Genomic DNA, 24,560 nt, shown 5'->3' on the forward strand with positions numbered 1-24,560 from the left:
AGCCCAGGCAGGGCATGATCCTGGAGACCCGGAATCGAGTCCCACGTGGGGCTCCCTCTGCCTGTGCCTGTGCCTCTCTCTCTTCTCTGTGTGTCTCTCACGAATAAATAAATAAAATCTTAAAAAAATACAAATTTTCACAAAAGTAGGCTACCATAAGTGGAAACTCAGTATTGCTTACTATTATGCCAATTTAATCTAATTAGGTTATATTAATATGTAACTTTTCTCTGTATCCCACCAAGATGTTTTCACTATTTTAGGACAAAAATAAATAAATAGAATGCGTTGATGAGCTTACAGAAGCAGAAACAATTCTGAGGCCACAAATCCGTGTCTGTGACTTGTCAAATCTGAGAAACAAAAAGGCAGTGAGGGCAGCTTTGCTAGGATGACGAGCACATTCAGAGAAAGTTGGGGCATATTCAAGAAGTTTGCACTTTTGGAAACTATAGTCCCACTTGACAAATTAGTGCCCCCTGTCTGCGCCACCCTCCTAAGGTCTCCTGCTACCAGGGCTGGGGTGCAGGTGAAGCCGGGTCCCATTCAAAGGAACTAGCAGGAGCGCAGAAGCTCACAGGGACCCCCAGGGGCCACCCTGGAGGGGAATACAGGAGGACGCACCGCACACCAGGGTGTGCCAGCTCGGGGTTCACCAGGTGCTCCTCCTCTGAGCCAGCCGCTGGGGCCTGCGGGGTGGGGGGCGCCCTGGCCACAGTTCCCCGGCTTATCCCCGACAGTGGGGGTGCCCTCCCGTGATGCGCCCTCCCCGGGCACCCCGCTGACCGGGTGCACCCTCCCCGGGGACCCCGCTGACCCGGGGTGGCCTCCGTCCCTGGTGCTCTCTCCGGGGACCCCGCTGACCCAGGGTGGTCTCCGTCCCCGGTGCTCTCGGGGTGCGCCCTCTCCGGGGACCCCGCTGATCGTGTGTGGCTTCCCTCCCGGGGCTCTCGGGCGCGCCCTCCCCAGGGCCCCAGCTGACCGAGCGCGCCCTCCCCGGGGACCCCGCTGGCCGGGTGCGCCCTCCCCGGGGCCCCCGCTGACCGGGTGGCCTCCCTCCCCGGTGCTCTCGGGGTGCGCCCTCCCCGGAGACCCCGCTGACCGGATGCGCCCTCCCCAGGGACCCCGCTGACCGGGTGGCCTCTCTCCCCGGTGCTCTCGGGGTGCGCCCTCCCCGGAGACCCCGCTGACCGGATGCGCCCTCCCCGGGGCCCCCGCTGACCGGGTGGCCTCCCTCCCCGGTGCTCTCGGGGTGCGCCCTCCCCGGAGACCCCGCTGACCGGATGCGCCCTCCCCGGGGACCCCGCTGACCAGGTGGCCTCCCTCCCCGGTGCTCTCGGGCGCGCCCTCCCCGGAGACCCCGCTGACCGGATGCGCCCTCCCCAGGGACCCCGCTGACCAGGTGGCCTCCCTCCCCGGTGCTCTCGGGCGCGCCCTCCCCGGAGCCCCCGCTGACCGAGCGCGCCCTGCCCGGGGACCCCGCTGGCCGGGTGCGCCCTCCCCGGGGCCCCCCCTGACCCGGTGGCCTCCGTCCCCGGTGCCCTCGGGCGCGCCCTCCCCGGAGCCCCGCTCGCCTGGCGCCCTCTCTCGCCCGCGGGAGGAGCTCGGTGCGCCTGCCCACGGCCCCAGCCCTGTCCTCCCGCGCAGGCCGCGCTGGTCTCGCTCCCGGGAGGCGGTGCGCGGAGGCCGCCGCGGGCACTGGGCGCGCGGCTCAGCGGGCGCGCGCGGGGTCCGCTCGGCCTGGGGCGCCTTCTCCGTCCACCTTGCGGAGGGCGCCGGTCCCCCCGGAGTCGGGGTGCCTTCCCCGTTGCTCAGGCTGCGCGGGCGGCGTCCCCACCCGGGGGTGCCCCCGTCCTCCCCTGCCCGCGCCCTGACTCTGCGTCGGGAATGAGCCTGGAGCCCGGCGATGCTCGCCCGTCCCGGCACCGCGGCGACGCCTGAGGTCACCGGACGCGCGGCCGGCCCGCAGACCGTGGAGAGGACCCTGGGGACAGCCGGGCTGGGGACACTTCCCGGCTCCGTGACCAGCCCCTCCCGCGCCCCAGAAGCAGCCGGAGGGAGGGCGACGTTGGGAAGACCGAGCCCCGCGGCGGGAGCGCACGGCGTAGGGGTCGACGCAACACGGACTGCCTGGGAATGTGCACGCGGAGCCTGTTTATTTGCAGGAATAAAATGAGTTGTGTGCGTTACTGAGGTTCTCCCGCCCCCCCCCGCCCCGCCGTGCGCCCCCCGGCCCCGGGGGCACACGCGGGCGCTGAGGCCAGTTGGCGAAGTTGGCAGCGCCTGGGGGTGACGCGCCGCAGCAGCTCGGCTCGGACCCCGCGAGCGCACGGCGGCCGCCGGCAGGAGGAGCGCTCCCGGGGACCCCGTCCCGCTCGCTCCCGGGCACGCACACACGCTCGCGCTCACGGGCGCGCACACAGGCGCGCACGGCCCCCCGCCCCCCGCGCGATTCCCGGGCGCGGCCGCTAGAGGGAGGCCCGCCGCGCGCAACCGGAGCGGACCGCGAGCTGCCGCTCTCCCGCCGAGTTTGCGTTTTCCGCCTCCGTGGTCCCGCCGAGGGGGCCCTGGGGAGGCCGAGGCCGCTCCCGGCTGGGGGCGCGGGGGTCCTGGCCCTGCACAGCCGCGGGCTCCCCTTTCCCGGGGGGACCCCGTGCTGCTCCCCGTTCCTCACTGCGCTGCACCTGCGGGTGTCCGGGTGCCCCGCGCAGGGCCGGGACCGCCCCGAAGTGCTCCCTTTGCGTGTCCTGGTCGGGAAGGAGCGTGCAGAAGGGGCCGCGGAAAGGCCACCCCCACCCCCCCACCCCCCGTTTTCGGAATCCTGTCTCCACCTCCGCTGCATCTTCCTCCTTACTTGCAAACACGCCGCCGACGTCTGAGTGCCGCGGCGCCCGTGGGAGCGCCCGCGGGGCAGGGACCCGCGCGTCTTCACCCAGGAGCGAGCACGAACTCCCTCTGCCCTCCTCTGCGAGTCTGAACGAATTCCTCGCCACCGGCCTGGGAGGAACGCAAACCCTGCAGCTCGCCGCCTGTGCTAACGCGGGGCCCTGGGAGATGCTGCTCGTGCAAAGGCCCGGGGGCTCCCGGGGGGGTGGGAGCGAGAGCAGCGTCTGAGACTGGCCGCCAGCACCCTGGGGACGCTTCCCGGGGCTTCATCTCCCCGCGCTCCGAGCGGGAGGCCGCGGGTCCGGCCAGGGGAGGGTTTGGCACGATCCGGATTGGGGGTTCCAGACGGGAGCGTGTCCTCCCCCCGCCCTCCCCGCGCCCCGTGGATCCCAACTAACTTTGCAGAATGACGGGGAATGAGGCCTCCGAGGCCGGCGGCGCGGCAGCGAGGCTGCGCTGAAGAGCGAGCTCGGGGCGCCCGGCCCCCCGGTCCACGCAGCGCGGCCGCGTCCTGCTCGCCGAGCGCGCCCCCAGCACGGGGCCGGCGGCGCCCCGACTCGGACGCGGGGCTCGGGGGCCGACCTGCGCCGCGCTCGGCCCCGGAGGCGGGCGGCCCCTCTCCCGGCGCGCGCAGCCCGCCCCCCGCGCGCCCTCCCCGGCGGCCCCCGCTCGGCCCGGCCCCGCGCAGCAGCCGCGCACTTCGGAGCAGTTACTCGGCGCGGAGGGAGGCGCGCGGGGCTGGCCCCCCTCCCCCTCCCCCTCCCCTCCCTCCCCTCCTCTCCCTCCCTCCCCGCGCTCCCCGCGCTCCCCGCGCGCAGGCTTCCTGGCGCCCGGCCCCCGCCAGGCTCGCTCTCCAGCGGGAGGGAGGGAGGGAGGCGCGGGGGCTGCGCGCATCCCGGGAGACGCGGCGCTTTTCCGGGGACTCCGGGGCCACCGCGGACCAGGCGCGCTCGGGCATCGCTCCGGGAGCCTGAGCATCCCCCCGCCCCCCGCGGCTGCGGGGACGGCCGCCCTTCCCCCCGGGAGCTGCCCTCCCCGCGGCACCTGCAACTTGTTCCGCTGCCCGCCGTGCCCCGCGTGCGGCTCCAACATCAAAGTTTTCCCTTCCTTTTACCGGAAAAAGCAGCGCGTCGCATCCCCGGCTCGCCTCCCCCGCGCGGTCTCGGCCGGGCCTCCGGGAGCGGCGGAGGAGGGAGCTGCCGCCGGGCCCCTCGGTGACCCTCGTGCCGGCGCAGGAGCCGCTGCCGGCGGCTGGGACGCGCGCCCGAGGCTTCCGGGGACCCTCCGGGTGCGCCCCGGTCGCATCCCCGCCTCGTCCTGGGGCCGCCCGCGGCGAGCGCTGGGCTCGGGCGCCCTGCGGGACCCGGGCTCCCGCCGTTCGGGGTCCGCGCGTCCGCGGCTGCGGAGGAGCCACGGGAGGAAGCCGGCGGCGGCGGTGGAGCCCGGAGGTAGGCGAGGGGCTGGGACCGGGCGCCCTGCGCGCAGGTGGGCTGCACGGGGCGCCGGCTTTGCGGGACCCGGGCTGCCCGCGCGCCCCTCCTGCCGCGCCCTGTCCCTCCCGCTCGGGCTGGGGCTGGGGCTGGGGCTGGGGCTGGGGCTGGGGCTGGGGCTCGGGCTGGGGCTGGGGCCGGGGCTGGGGCCGGGGCTGGGGCTGGGGCCGGGGCCGGGGCGCCGGTTCAGCGCGCTCCCAGGGTGGATGGCCCTCCGCCGCTCCCCGCCTCCGTGCCCCGCAGCTGGCCTTTGGAGCTGCTGGTGGGGCGGTGGGGGGGGGGTCCCCGGGAAGTTGGTAGCTTGCAGGTTGTGAGAAGGTCCAACTCGATTTTATTCAGTTTCTTAAAGGATGTGTTTCCTGTGGGCAAGAATCATGGGAAAGAAATGCCAGTGTCGTGTACAACTGCAATCCAGCTCGGAAATCACCTTCATTTCCCCCCGCCCCCCCAAAAAAGAAAAGTTTACCCCATGCAAGTTCCCGTAATGTCCAGATATAAAGCACGGAGGCTTGGCTTGCTGTAGCAGCTGTAAACTGGGGAGGGGGCTCTCCTGTTCTTAAAGTGCCGGGTGTCAAGGGCGTTGTGGCCAGGTTGCCTGCCTGCCTGCCTGCCTCCCCCCCTTGCCTCCCTCCTTGCCTCCATCCTTCCCCAGCTCCCTCTCCCAGGTGCTGCCCCCCGTAACAAAGCCCCGGGGAGGTAAAAGGGAACGGAACACTTTTACAGTCTGCAGGAATGATGAGACTTGGCTGTTGCCAGCCTTGCCTGAAGTTTTTTATTTAAATACCTCATCTTGTTTTTGTTTTTGTTTTTTTTTTTTTCAGTTAAAAGAGGTAATTTTGGGGGTAAGACTGATGCATGCAGTATCTGGGGTGCACAGTTCAGCATGGTAAGATTTGGGATGTGGTGTGTGTAATTGATCCCTCTGGTTGCATGTTCAGTAATGACAGAAATTGCAGGAGATGGTAGAAACAGCCCTTGATTTTTTTTTTTTTTTTGCCAAGCAATATTTTTGGACTGTGGGGGGAAATTAAAAAAAAAATCAGTATCAAAATGTAGGTATGGGATGCATAGAGGAAAGCGGAGAGGTAAGTTAACTTTACTGAGAATCAGTGGGATTTCATAGCTGCATATGGTAATCAGGGAACTAAATGAACAGTGAGCTTTCCCAGCTTGCAATGCCCTATCTGTAGGAAGACTGCTGTTCCATCTCATTTCTGCCCTGGTTTGTGGGAATAGAGGGCTGTTGCATGGGTTCGTTTAGTTCCTGACACACGGGTGCTGTAGATGCCAGGATGTCTGTCCTGCAGAGAGAGACCAGGTCCAGGACCCAGCCCCAGGCCACAGGGCTGCCTCTCCACTACCAGGAATCCTTCAGGGAAGCTGCAACTAGTGGAATCTGGAGCGTCTTCCTCTGCGCTTCCTTTCCTCCTCCTCTGCTCCTCTGCACTGGTGCCTCCCGATCTGAACCTAAATCTCTTCTGTGAAATAAGCTCCGTCCCTCACGTGTTCCTTCTCCCATGGCAGCACTGAGCTGGGGTTGCCCTGAACTGAACTTGTTAAACCCCCAGCAGTAAACTGTGTGCAGTTGTCAGGTGCTCAGCAAGCTCCCTGCTGAGCCAGGTGTGTAGGGGGGGCGTGAGGGGAGACCCCAATACCGTGGGAGTGGGAGACAGACTAAGCTAGGAGTATGGGTCGCACTTAAGTAGAATTGGGACAGGGCAGATGGGGTGGAATAAAGCTGAAATCTGAGGGTGTGTGTGTGTGTGTGTGTGTGTGTGTGTGTGTGTAGAGGGGTCCGGTTATCAGCAGGAATCAACCTTATCTTAGATCTGCACCAGCAGGTTATCTCAAAGGTCAGACTCCTTGCTTGATAAATGCTTTAAAAAGGATTGGGAATCCCAGGAAACTAAACAGCCCTCCTTTGCCCAAATAAACCCCTTAGTCTTAGGGTGGAAGACAGTTTTTGTCCAATTTTAGTGCCTAAGAATGCATAAAAATGGAGATTTATGACCCCAGACACATGAGAAATTTGTTCAAGAGGATCCAATTAGCTGCATGTTTAACGCCATGGGTGATTCCAATTCTCTAGCTCAAGAATTATTCTGTGAAAAACACAGGCTTAGTGTTAATGAACTTGCTTTTTAGGGAAGGCATCATGTTAATCTGAATTTTTTTCCTAATGTTTATCTTCTTGAGTTTTTCTTGTTTTCCATTACCTGTGTCATTTTTGTTGTCACATCTGTTCTGCTAGGAGATGGCTCTTCTCAAATATCAAACTTTTATCGTTTGTAGATTTGAAAGGATGGATGGTGGCCATTTGAGATTAAGACCAGGAAGCACTAATGTGCCTGTGTCACTCAGGTGGTAGAAATGCTTCTCGATTGAGATTTTATGTTTTATTTTTTTATTTTTATTTTTTTTAAGAAACGTACTTGATGGTTTGGTTAAGTAAACATGATCATCTCTTCCTTACCAGAAGAAGGATATTTTTAAAAATGTTAATCTTTTTATTTCATATATTTACATATTTACCTTTTTGCTAACACGGCAAGTATTTCAAGTAGCTTACATGATACAATAAAAAGAAAAAGTAAACTTAAAAATCCCTACAATCAATTTTTGCTATTCTCCCCATGAATAAAAAAGACTTCACGGAAGTGACATAAAGGTGGAGGAAAGGATTGATGAACTCCTGAACCCAATGAAAAAAACTGGTCATTTCATCGGGGTCTTATTTTCCAAGTGACATTTCCATGAAATTCTTAATTTTCCCCATTCTTTCCAACCAAAACAAGTTGGTCATTCATTGTCATGGTCTTCATTATGTGTGGTGTTCACTGATATTTTGTTATTAGGTTCTCATTTCTGCACTTCATCGTATGTTGTATACAGTGTTGCTTGTACAGAAGATGTTTTCACATTAGTAAGGGATTAGAGCTTTCTGTTGCTTAAACGTTTGCACCATAAAGGCACGGCATCACATTCGAATAAAGGAGGAGGATATTGTATTAGCATATTTTCTTAAAAAAAAAACAAAAAACAACACTATTTAGTTGTATACGTACGTTGGTTGACTACTACTTGAAATTGTGTGCATGCTGAAAGTTCTTTAAAATGCAGCTTCCATGTTTTAATAAAATAGGACCTCTCAAGTGATTTATGGCACAGATGTGGCTCATGTGAACTAAAGGCTAATTTTGGAGTTGTTTTGTTTTTGTTTTTTGTTGAAACTCCAACAGCCTCTTTGGATGTTTGGTTGATGACGCTGTAAGACGTGAAAAAGCTGGGAAGGAAATCACAGACTTACTTTAATCCTAGCGGGATAACCTTAACCTAAGAAAGGCACAATTTTGCTTCGTATTAGACCCAAATCACAGATGTTATAACTGATGCGTGGAGGTAGAAATGTAGTGCCACCCGTTCCAGGATTCCTGCCACATTTTAAAGATTTTTGGTAAAGTGGTGACATCACTGAAAGCAAAGACGATCCATTTCTATGTTTAAAAATATGTGAACTTTTACATAGAGGTTCTGGAAACTTCTTTTTCTATGACATAACCCCTCCCCCCTGGGGTGAAAGAGAGAGTAGCCCACATGGTGGCACTGTTGTGATGAATAATATTTTACATAATTCTACCCTTGAACCACCGTTAGCTACCAGTATACCAAAGGAAACTTTGGGCTTTTCTCTAATGATAAATTTTCTGACAGCATCTTCCTAGTAAACATACTATTTTTTAGGTCCGAGTGCCCATTGTTGCCAAGGACGGCCTTTTAAAAAATGATTTCCCAATCTCTGTCCAAGAAAACCTAGAAGCCATGACTCCTATATTTTTTTTCCATTCTCCTCCCCTGTGTTCTGACATAAATCACTTCATAGCTATAGAAGATACTATCTCTTTTTTTTTTTAAGATACTATCTCTTAAAGTGATTTTCACATTTAGTAGGTACGTACTTTTCCAGTCATCTGCAGTGTTACATATCTTATCTTTGTTCTGTTCTTAAAATCAGAGTGGCTCCTCTTCTACGTGGTACACCACATGTGTTTACCTTAAATTCCTCTATGCTACCAGAAAAAAAAAAAATCCACAATATGTCAATGATTTAATGGATTCCTTAACAGATCGTTTGCATTTTAATAGAAGGCCAGGAGAAGAAAACATATCCTAGCACGTGTCTCCAGGGAGGGTTTGCAGGTCTTTAGACAACCATTCCTACAAGGTAAGGCTTCCCAGACCCCAGTCACAGGTATATGAGGCCGGCTCTACAACCTGGTTGAGATCTGCAGGCCTCCCCTGTGGGTTATCTCATGTCAGGCGTGTCAGAGCCTATCCAAAGACTTCAGTGCAAACAAGCAACGAGAATTGAGTCCATAGCTGAGATTTGAACAAGGAGAATAGGACGTTATCGCTAATGTAGGAACAGAAGATGGAATCCAGGGACTAGGGAAATTAGAAAGGTAGGCCACATATTAGATCCTGTCTTTTTGGGTTGGCCATTGGCAAGATTTGTGAGTGGGATCACACTGGAAGACCCAACTGGGGAAGAGAGAACAAACACAAGCCATGGGAGAGGTCCTAGTGCCTGGGGCCGGTCCTCCTGGGCTTTGAGGGTGCAGGGAGGACGTTTGCCCACCTGTCTCTTGCAACTTCTTCTTTTGCTAGTGTTTGAGAAATTGCTCTATAGGATGACAAGTGCAAGTTTGATTCCTGATGAAAGGAAATTCTTCATTCTTCAGTCTTAAAACCATAATTGTCTTCTAAGAATTGCATCTCCTGGGTTACTTACAGAGCAAAAGGGCTGTGGTTGGTCAATGACTTCATTTAACGTCTTACAACTTAGGCAAGGATACTGAGATTTCCGTGGACTGCATCCTACAGCTGCGTAGAAAAGGGTGAAGCAGAAATGCTGACTTCCGTTTTAAAGATAAATAAAACATTAGGAATGACTTCTGTGGCCGTAGGTGTTTTCTAACTTTCCTACGGTTTTTATTTGTGAATTACGTAAATCCCCACCTCTTCATGATGAATTATTTTCACAGATGAAGCAAGAAAGGGAAAGAAAGCACATCTGTCGATTTTGACTTAAGATATTTGAGAATCCTGTGAAAAAAGGATCTCAAAGTTATTTTCTCATATTGTTTTTTTTCTTCTTACATGCTTCAAATAACAAGAAAATCTTATGTATGTAATATATTTTAGAAATACATATATAACATATATCAGAATACATATGCATTAGGATTTTCCTGTTGAACTTACTCTGATTGACAGGTTTATCCCTTTTCATTTTGAAGTTCTCTCCCCATTGCTACTGAAGACAGACTTTTCTGAGAGATTAAAAAAATCAATTATTAATTAATCTAATGATTTGATTCAAAATTCCTTCTAAGAATATTTTTAAAAGGATAATTAACAATCAAATAGGTATGAGTTAAAAATCCATAATGTCTCAGTTCTTATTTTTCTCTGCTAGAACACATAAGCCAAATGCTATTTACATTATTATTTATACTGTGTTTCTGATAGATTTCAATGTACTTAGAAGAGTAAAAATTATTTGTATTCACCAATATTATGATTGAATCATTTGATGGATCAATGGAATCCAATTACTGTATTTTTGAAACAGTACATTTCTGATTAAAACAGTGTTACTGTCTTAAAAATAATTCTGTAACATTAACACAATACATATTATTCAGAACAAGTTTTAGGTAATTTAATATGTATGAAATTAGCATCTGCATAACATTTATGTTCTCTTAAATGGGTTTGTAAATGTGAAACAAAATTTTAAATTATTAAAGGGGTCTTTATGTGCAAAAATGTATGTGTAAAGTTGAGTTGATATCATTATTTGCATTATATTTCATACAGTTTAAAGCGTTATAGGTGTTGAATCCTGAAACATTATTACAATTGAAAAAATAACATTAATTACTATATGACAGCTAAATTACATATTAACTATGACTTTGCAATAAACCTGGAGACCTAATAACTCCATTTTTGGGGGTGTTATACTGTTTCCTCTAAAAAGTATTATACTGGTTTATTAAACATGTCATGGTAAATATTTAAGGTACAAATATATATATTCTTGTTGATCAGTGTGTGACAAGGTGAGGCAATATAAGTTGATTCTATAGTTCGGTATCCAGAGTATAAAAATAATAACCCTATGCAGATATGTACAACACATACACACGCACAAATAATGATTTTTAAAGAATGCCCATGGTCACCCAACTCCTCACAGTCTAAAATATATCATGTGTACTTAGCTCTAGGAATTGGTTTTCTTTTTTTTTTTGTTTTTTGTTTTTTTTTTTTTTTTTGGAATTGGTTTTCTGTTGGCCTTTAGAATCCATCAGGCCATGACATACTGATGACATTTGGCATGTACTAAGAAATTACAAATCTACTTCTAAACATACTGTTTCCAAAAATAGCAGATTAAGTTAGGTGAAAATGCAATGAGTCTGTGTTCACAGTGAACATATTCTTCGGTAGGAGCATATTAATTAACAAATATGGTGGAGACGAGAGAGCATTAGTACGTTTACTCATCTTTCTAATGAGAAAAAAAAAAAAAAGACCATATGCTTAGAAATACATCTTAGAAAAGAACACTAATTACTCTGGGCGAAAATTTAATAAATAAAAAGTTGGTAAATGAAGACTTACTGTAACTGATTAAAAATTATGGCATTCCAGTATTTGTAAAATTAATATTAATATAATTATAAAATTATAAAAATTAATATTAAATTATAGCATTCCAGTATTGTAAAATTAATATAATTAATATTAATAAATATTGTAAGTAACTTCTATATTAAATACCCTTCAAGAAAGCCATATTTTTCGGCATGATAAGTAGCCAAAAACATTTCAGAAATTAAAAAAATGTAATATTTTTACATTTATACTTAGACTAAAAAATAAGTTAGTGAAAATAATAATAAATTATCACGTAGAAATTTATTTTACGCCAGTTATGATTTCAAGAATTTTACATTTACTAACTCACTTATCTTTAGAACTTCGTTAGGTAAATCTTATTGTTTTCCCAATTTATTGATTAAAAAAATGCATGCTCACAAAAGTGAAGAGCTCTGGCCAGAGTCATCCAGTAAGAGATGGAATTCGAATCAGGAGTCCAGACACGGTGCTTTGGCGCCCTATGCTCTAGGGCTCTTGATGACTTTCCTAAATACCACGAGCCACTATGTGAACTCCCCGTAGACATGACTAATGTCACATCAGACAGTATGTGATTGTGCTCATTGCCAGCCCCAGTTTTACTTTGAGGATCTTCTATTCTGATACAGTTTTCGCATTTATTATATGAAAAAAAGAACATACTGCTCTAACTTGCAAGTCTGTGTTTTGTATCTTTAGAAGTTAATTACGTGACTGTTCTTTTTTTGTTTTCTTCATGAAGAAATTCTTATTTTTCGCATTTAAGTCACCTGGAATACTGGGTTCAACCTATCAACGTATGCGGGTGCCTTTTTTGTAAGACCGAAATAGCTTTCTTCTGAAGAGAAGGTTTTGCCAAACAGAATATGTTGACAATCGTGCTTTTCTTGTTTTCGCACATTTAATTTTCACCTGGATTCCAAACTCTGCTGCTGTTCTGTTCTACAAAGAGCAGGAAGCACAGGTTCTCCTCCCTGAGTCTGTGGTCGTCGTGCTAGGCATGTTGTCTGTATGTGTGTTCATCCGGGGGGGGGCTCCTGGAGGCCAGGTGATGTTCTGGATGGCATGCGTGCTAGCAGATTCACCTCCTGGAGGCCTAGTGGGGTCAGTGCGTGATACTGGGGGATGTTACAAGGCTGGAAGTTGGGCTTCTGGGCTCTGAGGCTTGTTTATGGCGATGCTGGACACACATTTCAGGCTGCTGAAAGGTGAGCGTTCTGAACAAGTGGGAGGAAAGCAGCAGACAAGAATAATTCAGGTATGACTGCCTGGTAGTGTTCTGTGTACGCAAATATCATCTTATAAATAAAAATGCTTGTCATGTATTGGAAAGGGAAAAAGGTGTATTTTTATATATTTAAGTGAAAATATGGTTGCGATTGTTCGTTTGTTTTTGTTTTTGGACACTCTTAGGAATAGTAGGCTTTCTGGCATTAGGAAAATAGATTCACAGACGAAAAGCTACAACAAGTAACACCTGACCTAACTCTTGTGAAAGCTGAAAAAGTTTTACCGAAGAGAATTTTCATACTAAACGACTAGTTTGACTTAAAACGAAACAACAAGGGTGCTTGGGTGGCTCGGTTGAGCGTCTTCCTTAGGCTCAGGTCATGATCTCAGGGTCCCGGGATTGAGTCCCACCTCGGGCTCCCAGCACAGTGGGGAGTCTGCTTCTCCCTCTGCCCCTACACCTGCTGATTCTCCCTCTTTCTTTCTCTCAAATTGATAAATAAAATCTTTAAAATAAAATAAGATAAAATGAAACAAGAAAACAAAACTGCTTAACAGAGAGAGCAGGTTTATGGGCATTCAGCATTTCTCTGGCTTTGAGTAGCTACGACTGAAAAATAAATAACAAAGCAATTCCATTTTTTTAAGAAAGGCAACCTGGCTTTCTCCTGGAATTGTATTTATTCTATACCCTTATACTTGTTGAAAATTATCTGAAATGAAAGCTCAGTTATTGGAGATAATTGTGCGTGTGTTTTTTTTTTTATTTATTTTTATTTTTTAAATAAGGCCTCTGCATTCTGCTCTGATTTCATTAGAGTTACGTGTCTTTCTCTCTGCATTTTTTTTTCAGAACCAATCAGTGGCCCTCAGGCTTCTTTACAACTAAGCAGCATCGATTAAAAGTTAGAATAGAATTAACTTAAAAGTTGAGGAGGAAAACAAAGTCTTAGACTCGGGTGCAGTTCTAAAAGCTGATTACCGCACGAGAGAGATTCGTGTCGCAGGTGAAGTCTTCAGCCAAGGGTCTGCGGCCACAGAGTCGTACCCAGTGCCAGGCTGAAGTGAGGGCTGTAATGTAATCAGAGCTTTCCCAATCTAAATGGTCATTATCAGATAATTAGGAGGATAAGAATTAAAAGGAAGAGCAGCAGAGAACGTATTAGACTATTTCACTCTAAAACAATATGGGATCAATACCATTTCTCTGGAGCTCGGGGCACTAATTGTTAGAAAGAGATTGTAAGTGCAGCAGGTCGCAGAACCGATTATGCCAGTGAGATGTTTGATGATGTAATCCCGTTGGCACTCATTCATCCGCGGACAAGTGCTTTGTTGGTTCGCATTTCTCAACAGCAGAAATAGGGGCACGTTCTAGGGCTTCCATGAACACACTACCTGTTCCCTTAGAGGCTTTCATTGCTTGCAGTAACTGCAGTGATTATACCTTTTTATTAGAGAAGTATTAGAAATATGAGGTTTCTGGAGTGCAAATGTCTATGTGGGGGTCCCCTCGTGATCTGGAACTTAGAAATAACATCTAAGTCCCATTCCCCGTCTAATCTGAAACAGGGACAGGTGAACAAATGTAATAAACACCCCTATTTCCCAAGAAAGAGAATGGGAGGGATGCAACTGGGACAGTGATCTTTGTGGGATGCGTTCCACTTCATTCCTGCTTGCAAACTGGGCAGTTTATTCTCAAAGTCGTGTCTTCCTGGTAATAACCTCCTGGTGCAGGACAAATATCCTGTGACCTCCCGGGTTGTTCTTGCACGAGGGGCCTTGTTAGGTGGGGCTCTACTTCACATGTTGCACTTTACTTCCCCGTACAAATTTCAGTGTCACAATATTCTTTTCCTCCTCCCATTCCCAATTTCAGAATAATACACCCCAACGATGAAATCTTGAAAAATACAAAAGGAAAAAAATATCATCAATCCTACCGTTGGAAGATATCCTTGCTTATTTATAGTGGCCTGTAATTCTTTGTCAAGCTCATTTTTCCTTTGTATGTATGTATGTATTTATTTATTTATGTTATTTATTTATTTATTTATTTTTTATTTTGAGAGAGAGAGAGTACACGTGCATGCACACAGCGAGCTAGTGCGGGGAAGGGGGCGGAGAGATAGGTAGGGAGAGAATCCCAAGCAGGCAGGCTCCCATGTCCAGCGTGGGGGCTGGATCTCATGACCCTGAGATCATGACCTGAGCTGAAATGAAAAGTCTGTCTCTTAACCAACAGAGCCAGGCAGGTGCCTCAAGCTCGTGTTTCCTTTAAATAAAATACTACTTTTGTCCTTTATGAATTTACTATGAACATTTGAATACCAGTGTTTTTCTATTGCATTGTTTTTTGCCGACGTTATGCAGTTCTATTATCTGACGTTGCCACCTGGTATTGGGCTGAATTAGATCCAACGATGTATTTTGTTGTTACAGTTCAGTTTTTTAAAAGTTGGCTTTGCTGTCAGTACTTATAAATTGAAGATTTTTTGGAACTTTCTTCTTTTGAAAATATGGGAGATTCGGAAGTAGGAGGGCAACTTTGCTGCATGGTGGGTCAGGCTGTTCCCTAGGGCATTCTGACCTTATATCACACCACCTGGCTCTTAAATACCCCTCCTTAGTGTGGTGCTCATTTTGCAGTACTATAGATATATTGCTTCTAGAAATATCTTTATATATCTCTGCATTGCTTCAGTTAATTTCCTCTTATGTATTTGTAGGGGTAGAAAGTTACAGACTTAAAGTACATAGGAAGTGAGCAAGAAATTTGCACTTTCACTAAGCAACGTATTGTCCAATTCTTTTCTGTTTTACATTGTGTCCTTTTAATGGTGAGACTGACTTTAAATATATGATAATTATTTATTTGTATATCTTTATTTTTGAAATGACTTCATGCAATTTTGAGGTTTCCTTGCTAATTGAATTATTTTTATTGCTTCTTGCTATTTTTCACAATTTAACATCTTTAACTTTTGATGGTATATTTGAATGAATTGTTTCCACTTTTATGTCAGTTCTATTAATATGTCCATTACTTTTGCCTTTCATGATTTGCATAAAGAGCTTTCTTACTGTTTAATTATTTAAATATTCATTTACATCTTTTATTTTTAAATTTTATTTTATATTTCAGTACAGCCTGAGTTAATTATAATGTAAGATATTTATAGGGATCTGATTTTTAAATAATTTTCGAAATCATTAACCAATTAGCTAATGACCATTTATGGAACAGTTTAAATTATATTAGAATATAGTTCCAAATTAATGTGAAGGCTTCCTATAAAAGGAAAATTATTTCATTTTCTTTTAAAAGGCATTCTTTGCTTGTATTTGTCAAGACATCTTGTGTATTTTCTTTTTTTTTTTTTTTCTTGTGTATTTTCATCAGCTCTTATTAACAGGCATTATGTCACCCTCCTACCAAGATAACCTTGGTTGTCACACTATCTTGGTATGACTAATGCAGTATTCCTTATTAAGTCAACCTAAAACGGTAAAAACGGTTAGAAATCCCCCAGGAACATTGTTAGAAATAAGTTGAGCACACTGGTTTATTTAAACATTGATGGTTCGAGGTGGATCATCCAGGAACAGTGACCAAACTGCTTTTAACAAAATGTATATTAGCAAACTTTTAACATCAGCAGAAAATATTATTCCTTCAAAGGTCAGTCAAATTCATATCCTAGTAATGGCAATGTAAAATTGTGTTCAAATTTTATGTGGAAATCATCTTCAGAAGAGAGGGTATTTTGAATTATTTTACTATAGGTCATTTCTGTTATAGAGGATATATTAGAATGAAACTGTCTAACAAAAATATTTCTAAGTCTTGCTTTATCACCCATGCATTTAAAACAGTAGGACAAATTCCTTCTCATCAAGTATCAAGGTAGCTACTGGGTGCTCTTTCCAATACGATAGACCTTTTTATGTTTCTCTGAAACCAAAAGAGCTGCTGTAAAATTAATGAATCTGTTTGAATTCATTACAATCCCTACAAAGAACGACTACCTCTGTCTGCTGGGTCTCTATTCTAAGATGAATTTAGGAAAACACACATCCCTCTCTTAGGTAATCCCTACTCAGAAATGAGTTTACTATTCACTTATTGACTGTTAAATAGTACACCTTCGGCATTTCAAAATTAAGATGAAACTTCAATAATTAAAAAGAGTTTAAAAATTAATTTTCTTTTTAATTTTTCTATTGGAATAGAAATATATAGCGCATATGCCTTAATGACACACCACTTATATCAATAATAGGTGGGAAATACATTTAATAATTGAAACCTGCATTAGCATCTGTCTTTTGAATAGTGCGTGTCTTTTCTATTCTGCTTGGAGCTATTTGAATAGGACTTTCTAGAAGATAGGAAAGAATGATGCTAGGGACTTAGAGTAGGAACTTTTCCATACTCATCAAGACATTTACTTTGCAGAGCATTTCCAAGTCCAGAAAAGCAGAAGGAGAAATAAAGATCATAGTCACAATTATCACAAATAATCATCCTTCTATGTATAACGTGTGCTATATTTTGCTTTCTACCAAATCCTTTGGATAAAAGGGACGCAGGATATTGTCGTTTAACCTAGAGCATACCAAAAAAAAAAAAAAAAAAAAAAAAAAAAAAAAAAAAACCTAGAGCATACCTGTTTGAGAGTTGAATTATCTATTCACATATTCCAAAGTAGAAAAGTAGTATATGTCCCCATTATGCTTTTTGCTGGTGCTACCTGTATGGTGCCCACGCACTGTGGCGAGAAAGTTCATAGGAGCCCGAGAACCCTGTATGTTTGAGTGGCGGCCAAAGACAGGCTACACAGCATCACCAACTTCCTTCAGAGGATGTAGGTAATGAGCTGTGGATTGTCTTTACCTGGAGCTCAAGATAGAAGGAAGCTAGGCCAGCTGAGGCAAAGCTTGTCACGGGGTACCAGCAAGACCCATCTGGGGATTCCAAGAGAACTCTGTTTTGGGACTAAAGACATGTTGGAGAATCTCCACTTCCCTCCCCCTCCCCCCCCCAGGGACAGACTACCTTGATAGGATAGCTTGAGAGCGTGGTTCCATAGCTTACTTAAGTATAAAGTGGAAATACTTGAGTTCAATGAAATCAAAGGGGGACCATGCAGATTTATTAAAAGCAATGCGCAAAGGGTTTAAGTGAATTACCGTAGGTGATAGAGACATGCAGGAGACACCAAGATTTCTGACTTTGTTTTTAATATTTTCTCATTGCCACAATTCTGCTATTTTGTATACAGTATTGAACTTACGTTTTGCTAGTTTGACAGATTTTAGTTGCAGGGATTTCACAAAGACCCTCGTGTGTATGTCATTCGCCTTAAACACCGTGCTTTCAAGGTTTCTGGTTAGCATAGGAGTTCAGTATTCCAGTGGTGATGAGAGCCTTTTTTATAACATCTCATTTTCTTCTTCTGATAACATCCTATACAGCTGATTAAACAATATTAGCTTATATGCAGCAGTACCCCGAATTCCTATCTTGGGGGGAATGTGTCCTTTTGGACATGCTGTATTTAATTGTAATTTCCAGGAAACACTTTGGCATGATAGAAAATTTAAAAAATATTTATATGAATCAAGAGCTTTGTCTTCTTGGCTCAGCCCTGTCTTGTATCATCTGTCCAATCTTGGATAAGCCCTTTACAACTTCTGAATTTCAGTTCCAGATCGAAACGATGCGAGGGCTGACTTAAACGACCTAACACATTCCTTCTACCGGTGACATTCTTTGATTCTACAAATAGCCATTTTATTATTCAAGAATACATCTTCTGGTAACTTGCGTGAAGTGCTTCGGAATAATTTCGGTTCTTTCAGCTAACATTCCGTATTAGATTTAGGTGCATTAGACAAACACCCAAATGCTCCATTTAGATGTCATAATGACAAAATTCTGGCAAACCGTTGAGGATGTGGGTTGTTGTTACCCCATAAACACTCAGATCATTAGACATTTTGATGATGTGCAAGGCTGACGCCGGGGCCATCATTGGGCTGTCATTGAGTACTGTCAAAATAAATGTCTGATCACATCCTTCAGGAGGGGTGGACTGCTGGATTCTGCACTGGACCGTGTATGCTCTTAAGTAAGTACAGCAGAAAAGTCTTGGCCCTCCATTTAAATCGCTTTAGGATTTGAAATAGCTTGCCGTCTTTAACGGAAGCTTCAGCAACTCGAAATGACTTGCACTTATCCCCCACCATCTACCAGACTGTTGTTTCCCCCCTTTAATACCATCTGTAACCAAGATTGGAAGTTAAAGGAGATAAAAACCAGCGAGTTAAAGCCACGCTCAGTCATTAGAGTAGCTTTTTTCCCCTCTCACTCAGCTGCACATGTGAATGATCACACGCAACCTCGAGGTCTAAACCCTGTATCACAGTGAATAATGAATGATTTAGTTCTAATTCAGAAGTTCCCTTTTAAAAAAGAACAAGTGTAACAGACCTCTTTTGAGTGAATTGAAAATTAGTTTGAAAACATGGTTTTGTTAAACGCATTTGAACTTCCTTTCCTTCACTTTGGGGAGTCCCTGATATCGACCGTTTGGCCTTCCAGAGTTTCTATTCGAGCCCTCCCTCTTCCTCTGGATGTAGAGTCAGGCGTGGAATCGCCAAGTGATAAATTCAAACTCAGAATTTTGCTTGTTTGTTTGTTTTGGTGTTACAGTTACCTAAGAGAGATCGCTAGAGGTTTTCAGGATAAAGTGCGTAATGTTTGAAGAGCGTGTTGTATCTTGCCTATTATTTCAAGATCGTTTGAATTTCCTGCACCTTATTATGACAGCTTAAATATTGTTTACAGAGCCATTCCTGCCTGCTTCTGTATCAGTTAACAAAGTATGATTGGTGTTTATTTTCCAAGTCTGAGTTTTGCAGAACGGTGCTTTCTCAGAGCCGTTCTACACATGAAACCTCCGTGCAGATTATTTACAGTGCAAAGTCTTAGTTCATTTCGTGAATTATTTACCATATCACACACACATGCTTGGGAATCAGCATACTGTCATACTGTTAAGTAGAGGTAGCGTGATTAAATGTCTAAAGAGTTTTCATAAGTATTAATCTTGTATATACCATGTTATGGACCATGAACATTTATTTGGCTTAAATATGTGATGATAATATACAATATACTTTTCAAAAAATATATATATACTTTTCATTTGGACATAGAATTCCAGTGGTTAGGTATACAGGGAGGTATAAAGGTCTGGACACTGGGTACAACTTTCAATTAGACCTAGCCGACTTTTACAGATGACAAACCGCTTTACGTATATTGCCCCACATGATTATTAGCATGGCTGTGAGGTTGTTAGGGCAGGTGTGATTACTCCCGTGTAGACATAAAGACCTAGGTTGAAAGCATAGTGCAAACCCGTATTCGCGCAGTAATCCCAGAGCTGCTCTTGACATCTGGTGTCGCGTCCTTTTTATACAGTGCAATACATTTAGGTTGGTCGGGGTCATCTGAAAAGGTGCAAAATCTCCTTTATCTCCTTTTGCACATATGGGGATTGCCCCTCTTCACAATCAGGTGAGATTTGATTCTTACCTTCTAGAATAGCCCATTGTGAAGAATTTGGAAATTAATATAAGTTCAGAAAAGAGAGCTATACAAATATTGTGTGTATATTATACATTTTATATTTATATAAATTTATATATTTATATAATTTACATTATACATTTATTATACGTAAATATAGACAAAATATGTGGGTAACATAACGCATATAATGTATGTGTGTGTGTATATATATGAGTTAGTTATGGATATTCCTAGTTTGAAATACACTCACGTGAAAAGTAACCTGATTTTAAACTAATCTAGAAACACGGGAAATTAGTTGGTGAGAATGGAGCCATCCCTTGACTCCCAGGACTCAGGATCTCACAGAGGTCTCCACATTCCCATGTTCGCTGGAGTTTGGGAATGTTCCTGCCTCTTCAGTTTTTGAGGAGGATCGACATCAGTTCTTGTTTAAATATTTGGTGGAAAAAAAAATATTTGGTGGAGCTCACCAATGAAGCCATCTGGTCCTGGGCCTTTTTTGGTGGGAGACGTTTGATTACTGAGTCATACTATTTGTAGGCATATTCAGATTTTCTGTTTTTTCATGATTCAGTCTTAATATGTTGTATACTTCTGGGAATTTGGCCATTTCTTCTAATTTAACCAAATTTTTGGAGTATGATTATTTACGGTAGTCTCTTAAAATCCTTTGTATTTTTGCAATATAACTTTTACGTCTCCTCTTTCAATTTTGGCCTTATTTTAGTCTTTTCTCCTTTTTTCTTAATTTAAGTAAAAGTTTATCAATCTTGTCATCTTTTCAAGAAGAAGTTCTTAATTCCATTGATCTTTTCTGTTTTTCTAGTCTATTTCATTTAATGTTTCTGCTATGATCTTTGGTATTTTCTCCATTCTGCTTATTTTGGACTTTTTTTCCTTCTTCTTTTTATAGTTCTTTCAAGTGAAAAGTTAGGCTGTTCATTTGAGATCTGTCCCTTTTCTTTAGATACTCATTGCTATGAACTTCCCTCTTACAACTGCTTTTGCTTCCTCCCATACATTTCGTTATGTCATTTTTGTTCTCATTTGTCTCAAGATATTTTTCAATTTCCTCTTCGATTATTCATGAGTGTCATTTAATCTCCACATATTTGCTAATTTTCCAGAGTTTTTCATGTTGTTGAGTATTAGTTTCATACCCTCGAGGTTGGAAACGTTGCTTGATGTGATTTTAATCTTACTACATTTGTGAAGATTTTTTGTGAGCTAACATGTGATGTGTACTGGAGAATGCTCCATGTGTGGTTCAGAGGAAGGTGTATCCTGCTGCTATTGGATGGAACGTTCTGTATGTGTCTGTTTGGTCCATTTAGTCTAAAATGTAGTTCAAATCCAGTATTTCCGTGTTGATATCCTGTCCGGGTGAGCTCTCCATTGTTGAGAGTGGGGTATTTAAAGTTCACTACTGTCATTGCATTGCTGTCCCTTTCTGCCTTCAGATCTGTTAGCAATTGCTTAATATGTTAGGGCTTCTGATGTTGGGTGTTTATATATTTATGATTGTTAGAGTCTCTCTACAAATTGGCTCCCTTATCATGATCTAGTGACCTTTTTGTCTTTCAGAACAGCTTTTGACTTAATGTGTATTTTGTCTGGTGCAAAAAAAGCTCTCTGGTGGCTTCCATTTCACCAGAATATCTTTTCCATCCTTTCTCTTGCGGCCTACATGTGTCTTTAAAGCTGGAAGTGATTCTCTAGAAGGAGCATAGAGTTGGGTCTTGTTATTTGTTATGCATCCATCCATTCTATGTTTTTTAATGAGAGGCATTAATTCATGTTCATTTAAAGTAATTACTGATAAGTAAGGACTTACTATTGCCACCTTGTTACTTGTTTTCTGGCTGTTTTGTAGCTCTATTATTCTTTTCTTCCTCCTTTGCTGTCTTTTCTGATCTGATGATTTCTCATGGCTCTATGCTTTGATTTATTTAGTTTTCTTTTATGTATCTACTATAGGTTTTCACTTCACAGTTATCATGAGGCTTATATAAAACATTTTATATTAGCAATCTGTTTTAAGCTAATAGCTTAACTTCAGTCATATACAAAAACTATCATTTCACTCAGTCCCCCACATTTGATGTTTTTGATGTCATTTATGTCTTTTTGTATTGTATATCCATTAAAAATTATTGTTCGTTACTTTTAATACTTTGGTCATTAACCTTTATACTAGAATGATGTGATTTGTACACCACTGTTACAGGACTCAAATACACTGAATTTGAGTGTATACCTACCTTTACCAGAGAGTTTTATTTTTTTATTTTTTATTTTTAATAATAGATTTATTTTTTATTGGTGTTCAATTTGCCAACATACAGAATAACACCCAGTGCTCATCCCGTCAAGTGCTCCCCTCAGTGCCCGTCACCCATTCACCCTCCCTCCCCTTCCATCACCCCTAGTTCGTTTCCCAGAGTTAGCAGTCTTCATGTTCTGTCTCCCTTTCTGATATTTCCCACACATTTCTTCTCCCTTCCCTTATATTCCCTTTCACTATTATTTATATTCCCCAAATGAATGAGAACATACACTGTTTGTCCTTCTCCGATTGACTTACTTCACTCAGCATAATACCCTCCAGTTCTATCCACGTCGAAGCACATTGTGGGTATTTGTCATTTCTAATGGCTGAGGAATATTCCATTGTATACATAGACCACATCTTCTTTATCCATCATCTTTCGATGGACACCGAGGCTCCTTCCACAGTTGGGCTATTGTGGACATTGCTGCTAGAAACATCGGGGTGCAGGTGTCCCGGCGTTTCATTGCATCTGAATCTTTGGGGTAAATACCCAACAGTGCAATTGCTGGGTCGCAGGGCAGGTCTGTTTTTAACTCTTTGAGGAACCTGCACACAGTTTTCCAGAGTGGCTGCACCAGTTCCCATTCCCACCAACAGTGTAAGAGGGTTCCCTTTTCTACACATCCTCTCCAACATTTGTGGTTTCCTGCCTTGTTAATTTTCCCCATTCTCACTGGTGTGAGGTGGGATCTCATTGTGGTTTTGATTTGTATTTCCCTGATGGCCAGTGATGCAGAGCATTTTCTCATGTGCGTGTTGGCCATGTCTATGTCTTCCTCTGTGAGATTTCTCTTCATGTCTTTTGCCCATTTCATGATTGGATTGTTTGTTTCTTTGGTGTTGAGTTTAATAAGTTCTTTATAGATCTTGGAAACTAGCCCTTTATCTGATACGTCATTTGCAAATATCTTGTCCCATTCTGTAGGTTGTCTTTGAGTTTTGTGGACTGTATCCTTTGCTGTGCAAAAGCTTCTTATCTTGATAAGTCCCAATAGTTCATTTTTGCTTTTGTTTCTCTTGCCTTCGTGCATGTATCTTGCAAGAAGTTACCATGGCTGAGTTCAAAAAAGGGTGTTGCCTGTGTTCTCCTCTAGGATTTGGATGGAATCTTGTCTCACATTTAGATCTTTCATCCATTTTGAGTTTATCTCTGTGTATGGTGCAAGGGAGTGGTCTAGTTTCATTCTTCTGCATGTGGATGTCCAATTTTCCCAGCACCATTTATTGAAGAGACTGTCTTTCTTCCAATGGATAGTCTTTCCTCCTTTATCGAATATTAGTTGACCATAAAATTCAGGGTCCACTTCTGGGTTCTCTGTTCTGTTCCATTGATCTATGTGTCTGTTTTTGTGCCAGGACCAGAGAGTTTTAGACTTTCAAATGTTTTCATGTTATTAATTAGCATCCTTTCATTTCTTTCTAAAGAACTCCTTTTATCATTTCTTATCAGGTAGGTCTAGTGGTGATGAACTCCCTCACCTTTTGCTTGTCTGAGAAGTTTTTCTCCATCTCTGAAGGAGAGCTTTCCCAGGTGAAATATGGTTGTTTGGCAGGATTTTTTTTTCTTTCAACGCTTTGAATATATCATTCCATTCTCTCCCAATTGCAAGGTTTTTGTTAAGATATCTGCTGATAACATTTTGGGAGTATCCTTGTAAGAAATGAGGCTTTTATTTTGTTTTGTTTTTTGCTTTCGAAATTCTCTTTTGGTCTTTGATTTTTGACAGTTTTATTATAATGTTTCTGGGGGAAGTCCTCTTTTTTTGGGGGGTATGAAGTTCTTTTTGAGTTGATTCTGCATGGGACCGCTGAGTTTTGAATACCTGCATGTCAAGGTGTCTCCCAGATTTGGGTAGTTTTCAGCCATTATTTCTTTAAATATACTTTCTGACCCTTTCTTTCCTTTTCTACTCACCCTGGGCCTCCCACAATGGGAATAGTGTTATGTTTAATGATGCTCTGTAATTCTCATAGCTTTTCTACACTCTTCATTTTTTTTTTTCTTTTTTTAATCATTTTTCTCCTTTGGATAATTTCAAATGACTTTAAGTTCACAGGTGCTTTCTTCTGATCAGTTCTGTTACTTATGCTCTTTATTGTTCTTATTTTTCATTTCATTCTTTGTATTCTTCCTCTCTAGAATTTCTGCTGATTTATTTCTATCATTTTAATGCCTCTCTTAAACATCTCCATTTTTCATGTACTGTTTTCCTGATTTCATTTAGTTGTAGGTTGCTGAAATTCCTTAGAAAACAATTATTTTGAATTATTTCATTGTCTAGTAATTTATAGATCTCCATTTCTT

The 24,560-nt window shown here is 44.3% G+C and overlaps 1 protein-coding gene across 1 annotated transcript; it reads right to left on the reverse strand.

The window, feature by feature from the left end:
• Positions 1-555: 555 nt before the first annotated feature.
• On the reverse strand, positions 556-2,842 carry LOC119877565 (collagen alpha-1(I) chain-like). Its single transcript, XM_038574516.1, has 2 exons — positions 2,246-2,842; positions 556-2,130 (listed from the first exon to the last, which is right to left on the reverse strand). The coding sequence occupies exons 1-2, from the start codon at positions 2,840-2,842 to the stop codon at positions 556-558; spliced, it is 2,172 nt and encodes a 723-aa protein (XP_038430444.1).
• Positions 2,843-24,560: the final 21,718 nt, after the last annotated feature.

The sequence above is a fragment of the Canis lupus genome, chromosome 26 (assembly GCF_011100685.1).
Source record: "Canis lupus familiaris isolate Mischka breed German Shepherd chromosome 26, alternate assembly UU_Cfam_GSD_1.0, whole genome shotgun sequence".
In the NCBI taxonomy this organism is placed as follows: domain Eukaryota; kingdom Metazoa; phylum Chordata; class Mammalia; order Carnivora; family Canidae; genus Canis; species Canis lupus.

Coding starts and splice junctions, on each gene's coding strand:
- LOC119877565 (XM_038574516.1), bottom strand. CDS start 2,842: ATGCAGCGGAGGTGGAGACAGGATTCCGAAAACGGGGGGTGGGGGGGT. Junction 2,131..2,245: donor ACTGGCCTCAGCGCCCGCGT/GTGCCCCCGGGG, acceptor GCACATTCCCAG/GCAGTCCGTGTTGCGTCGAC.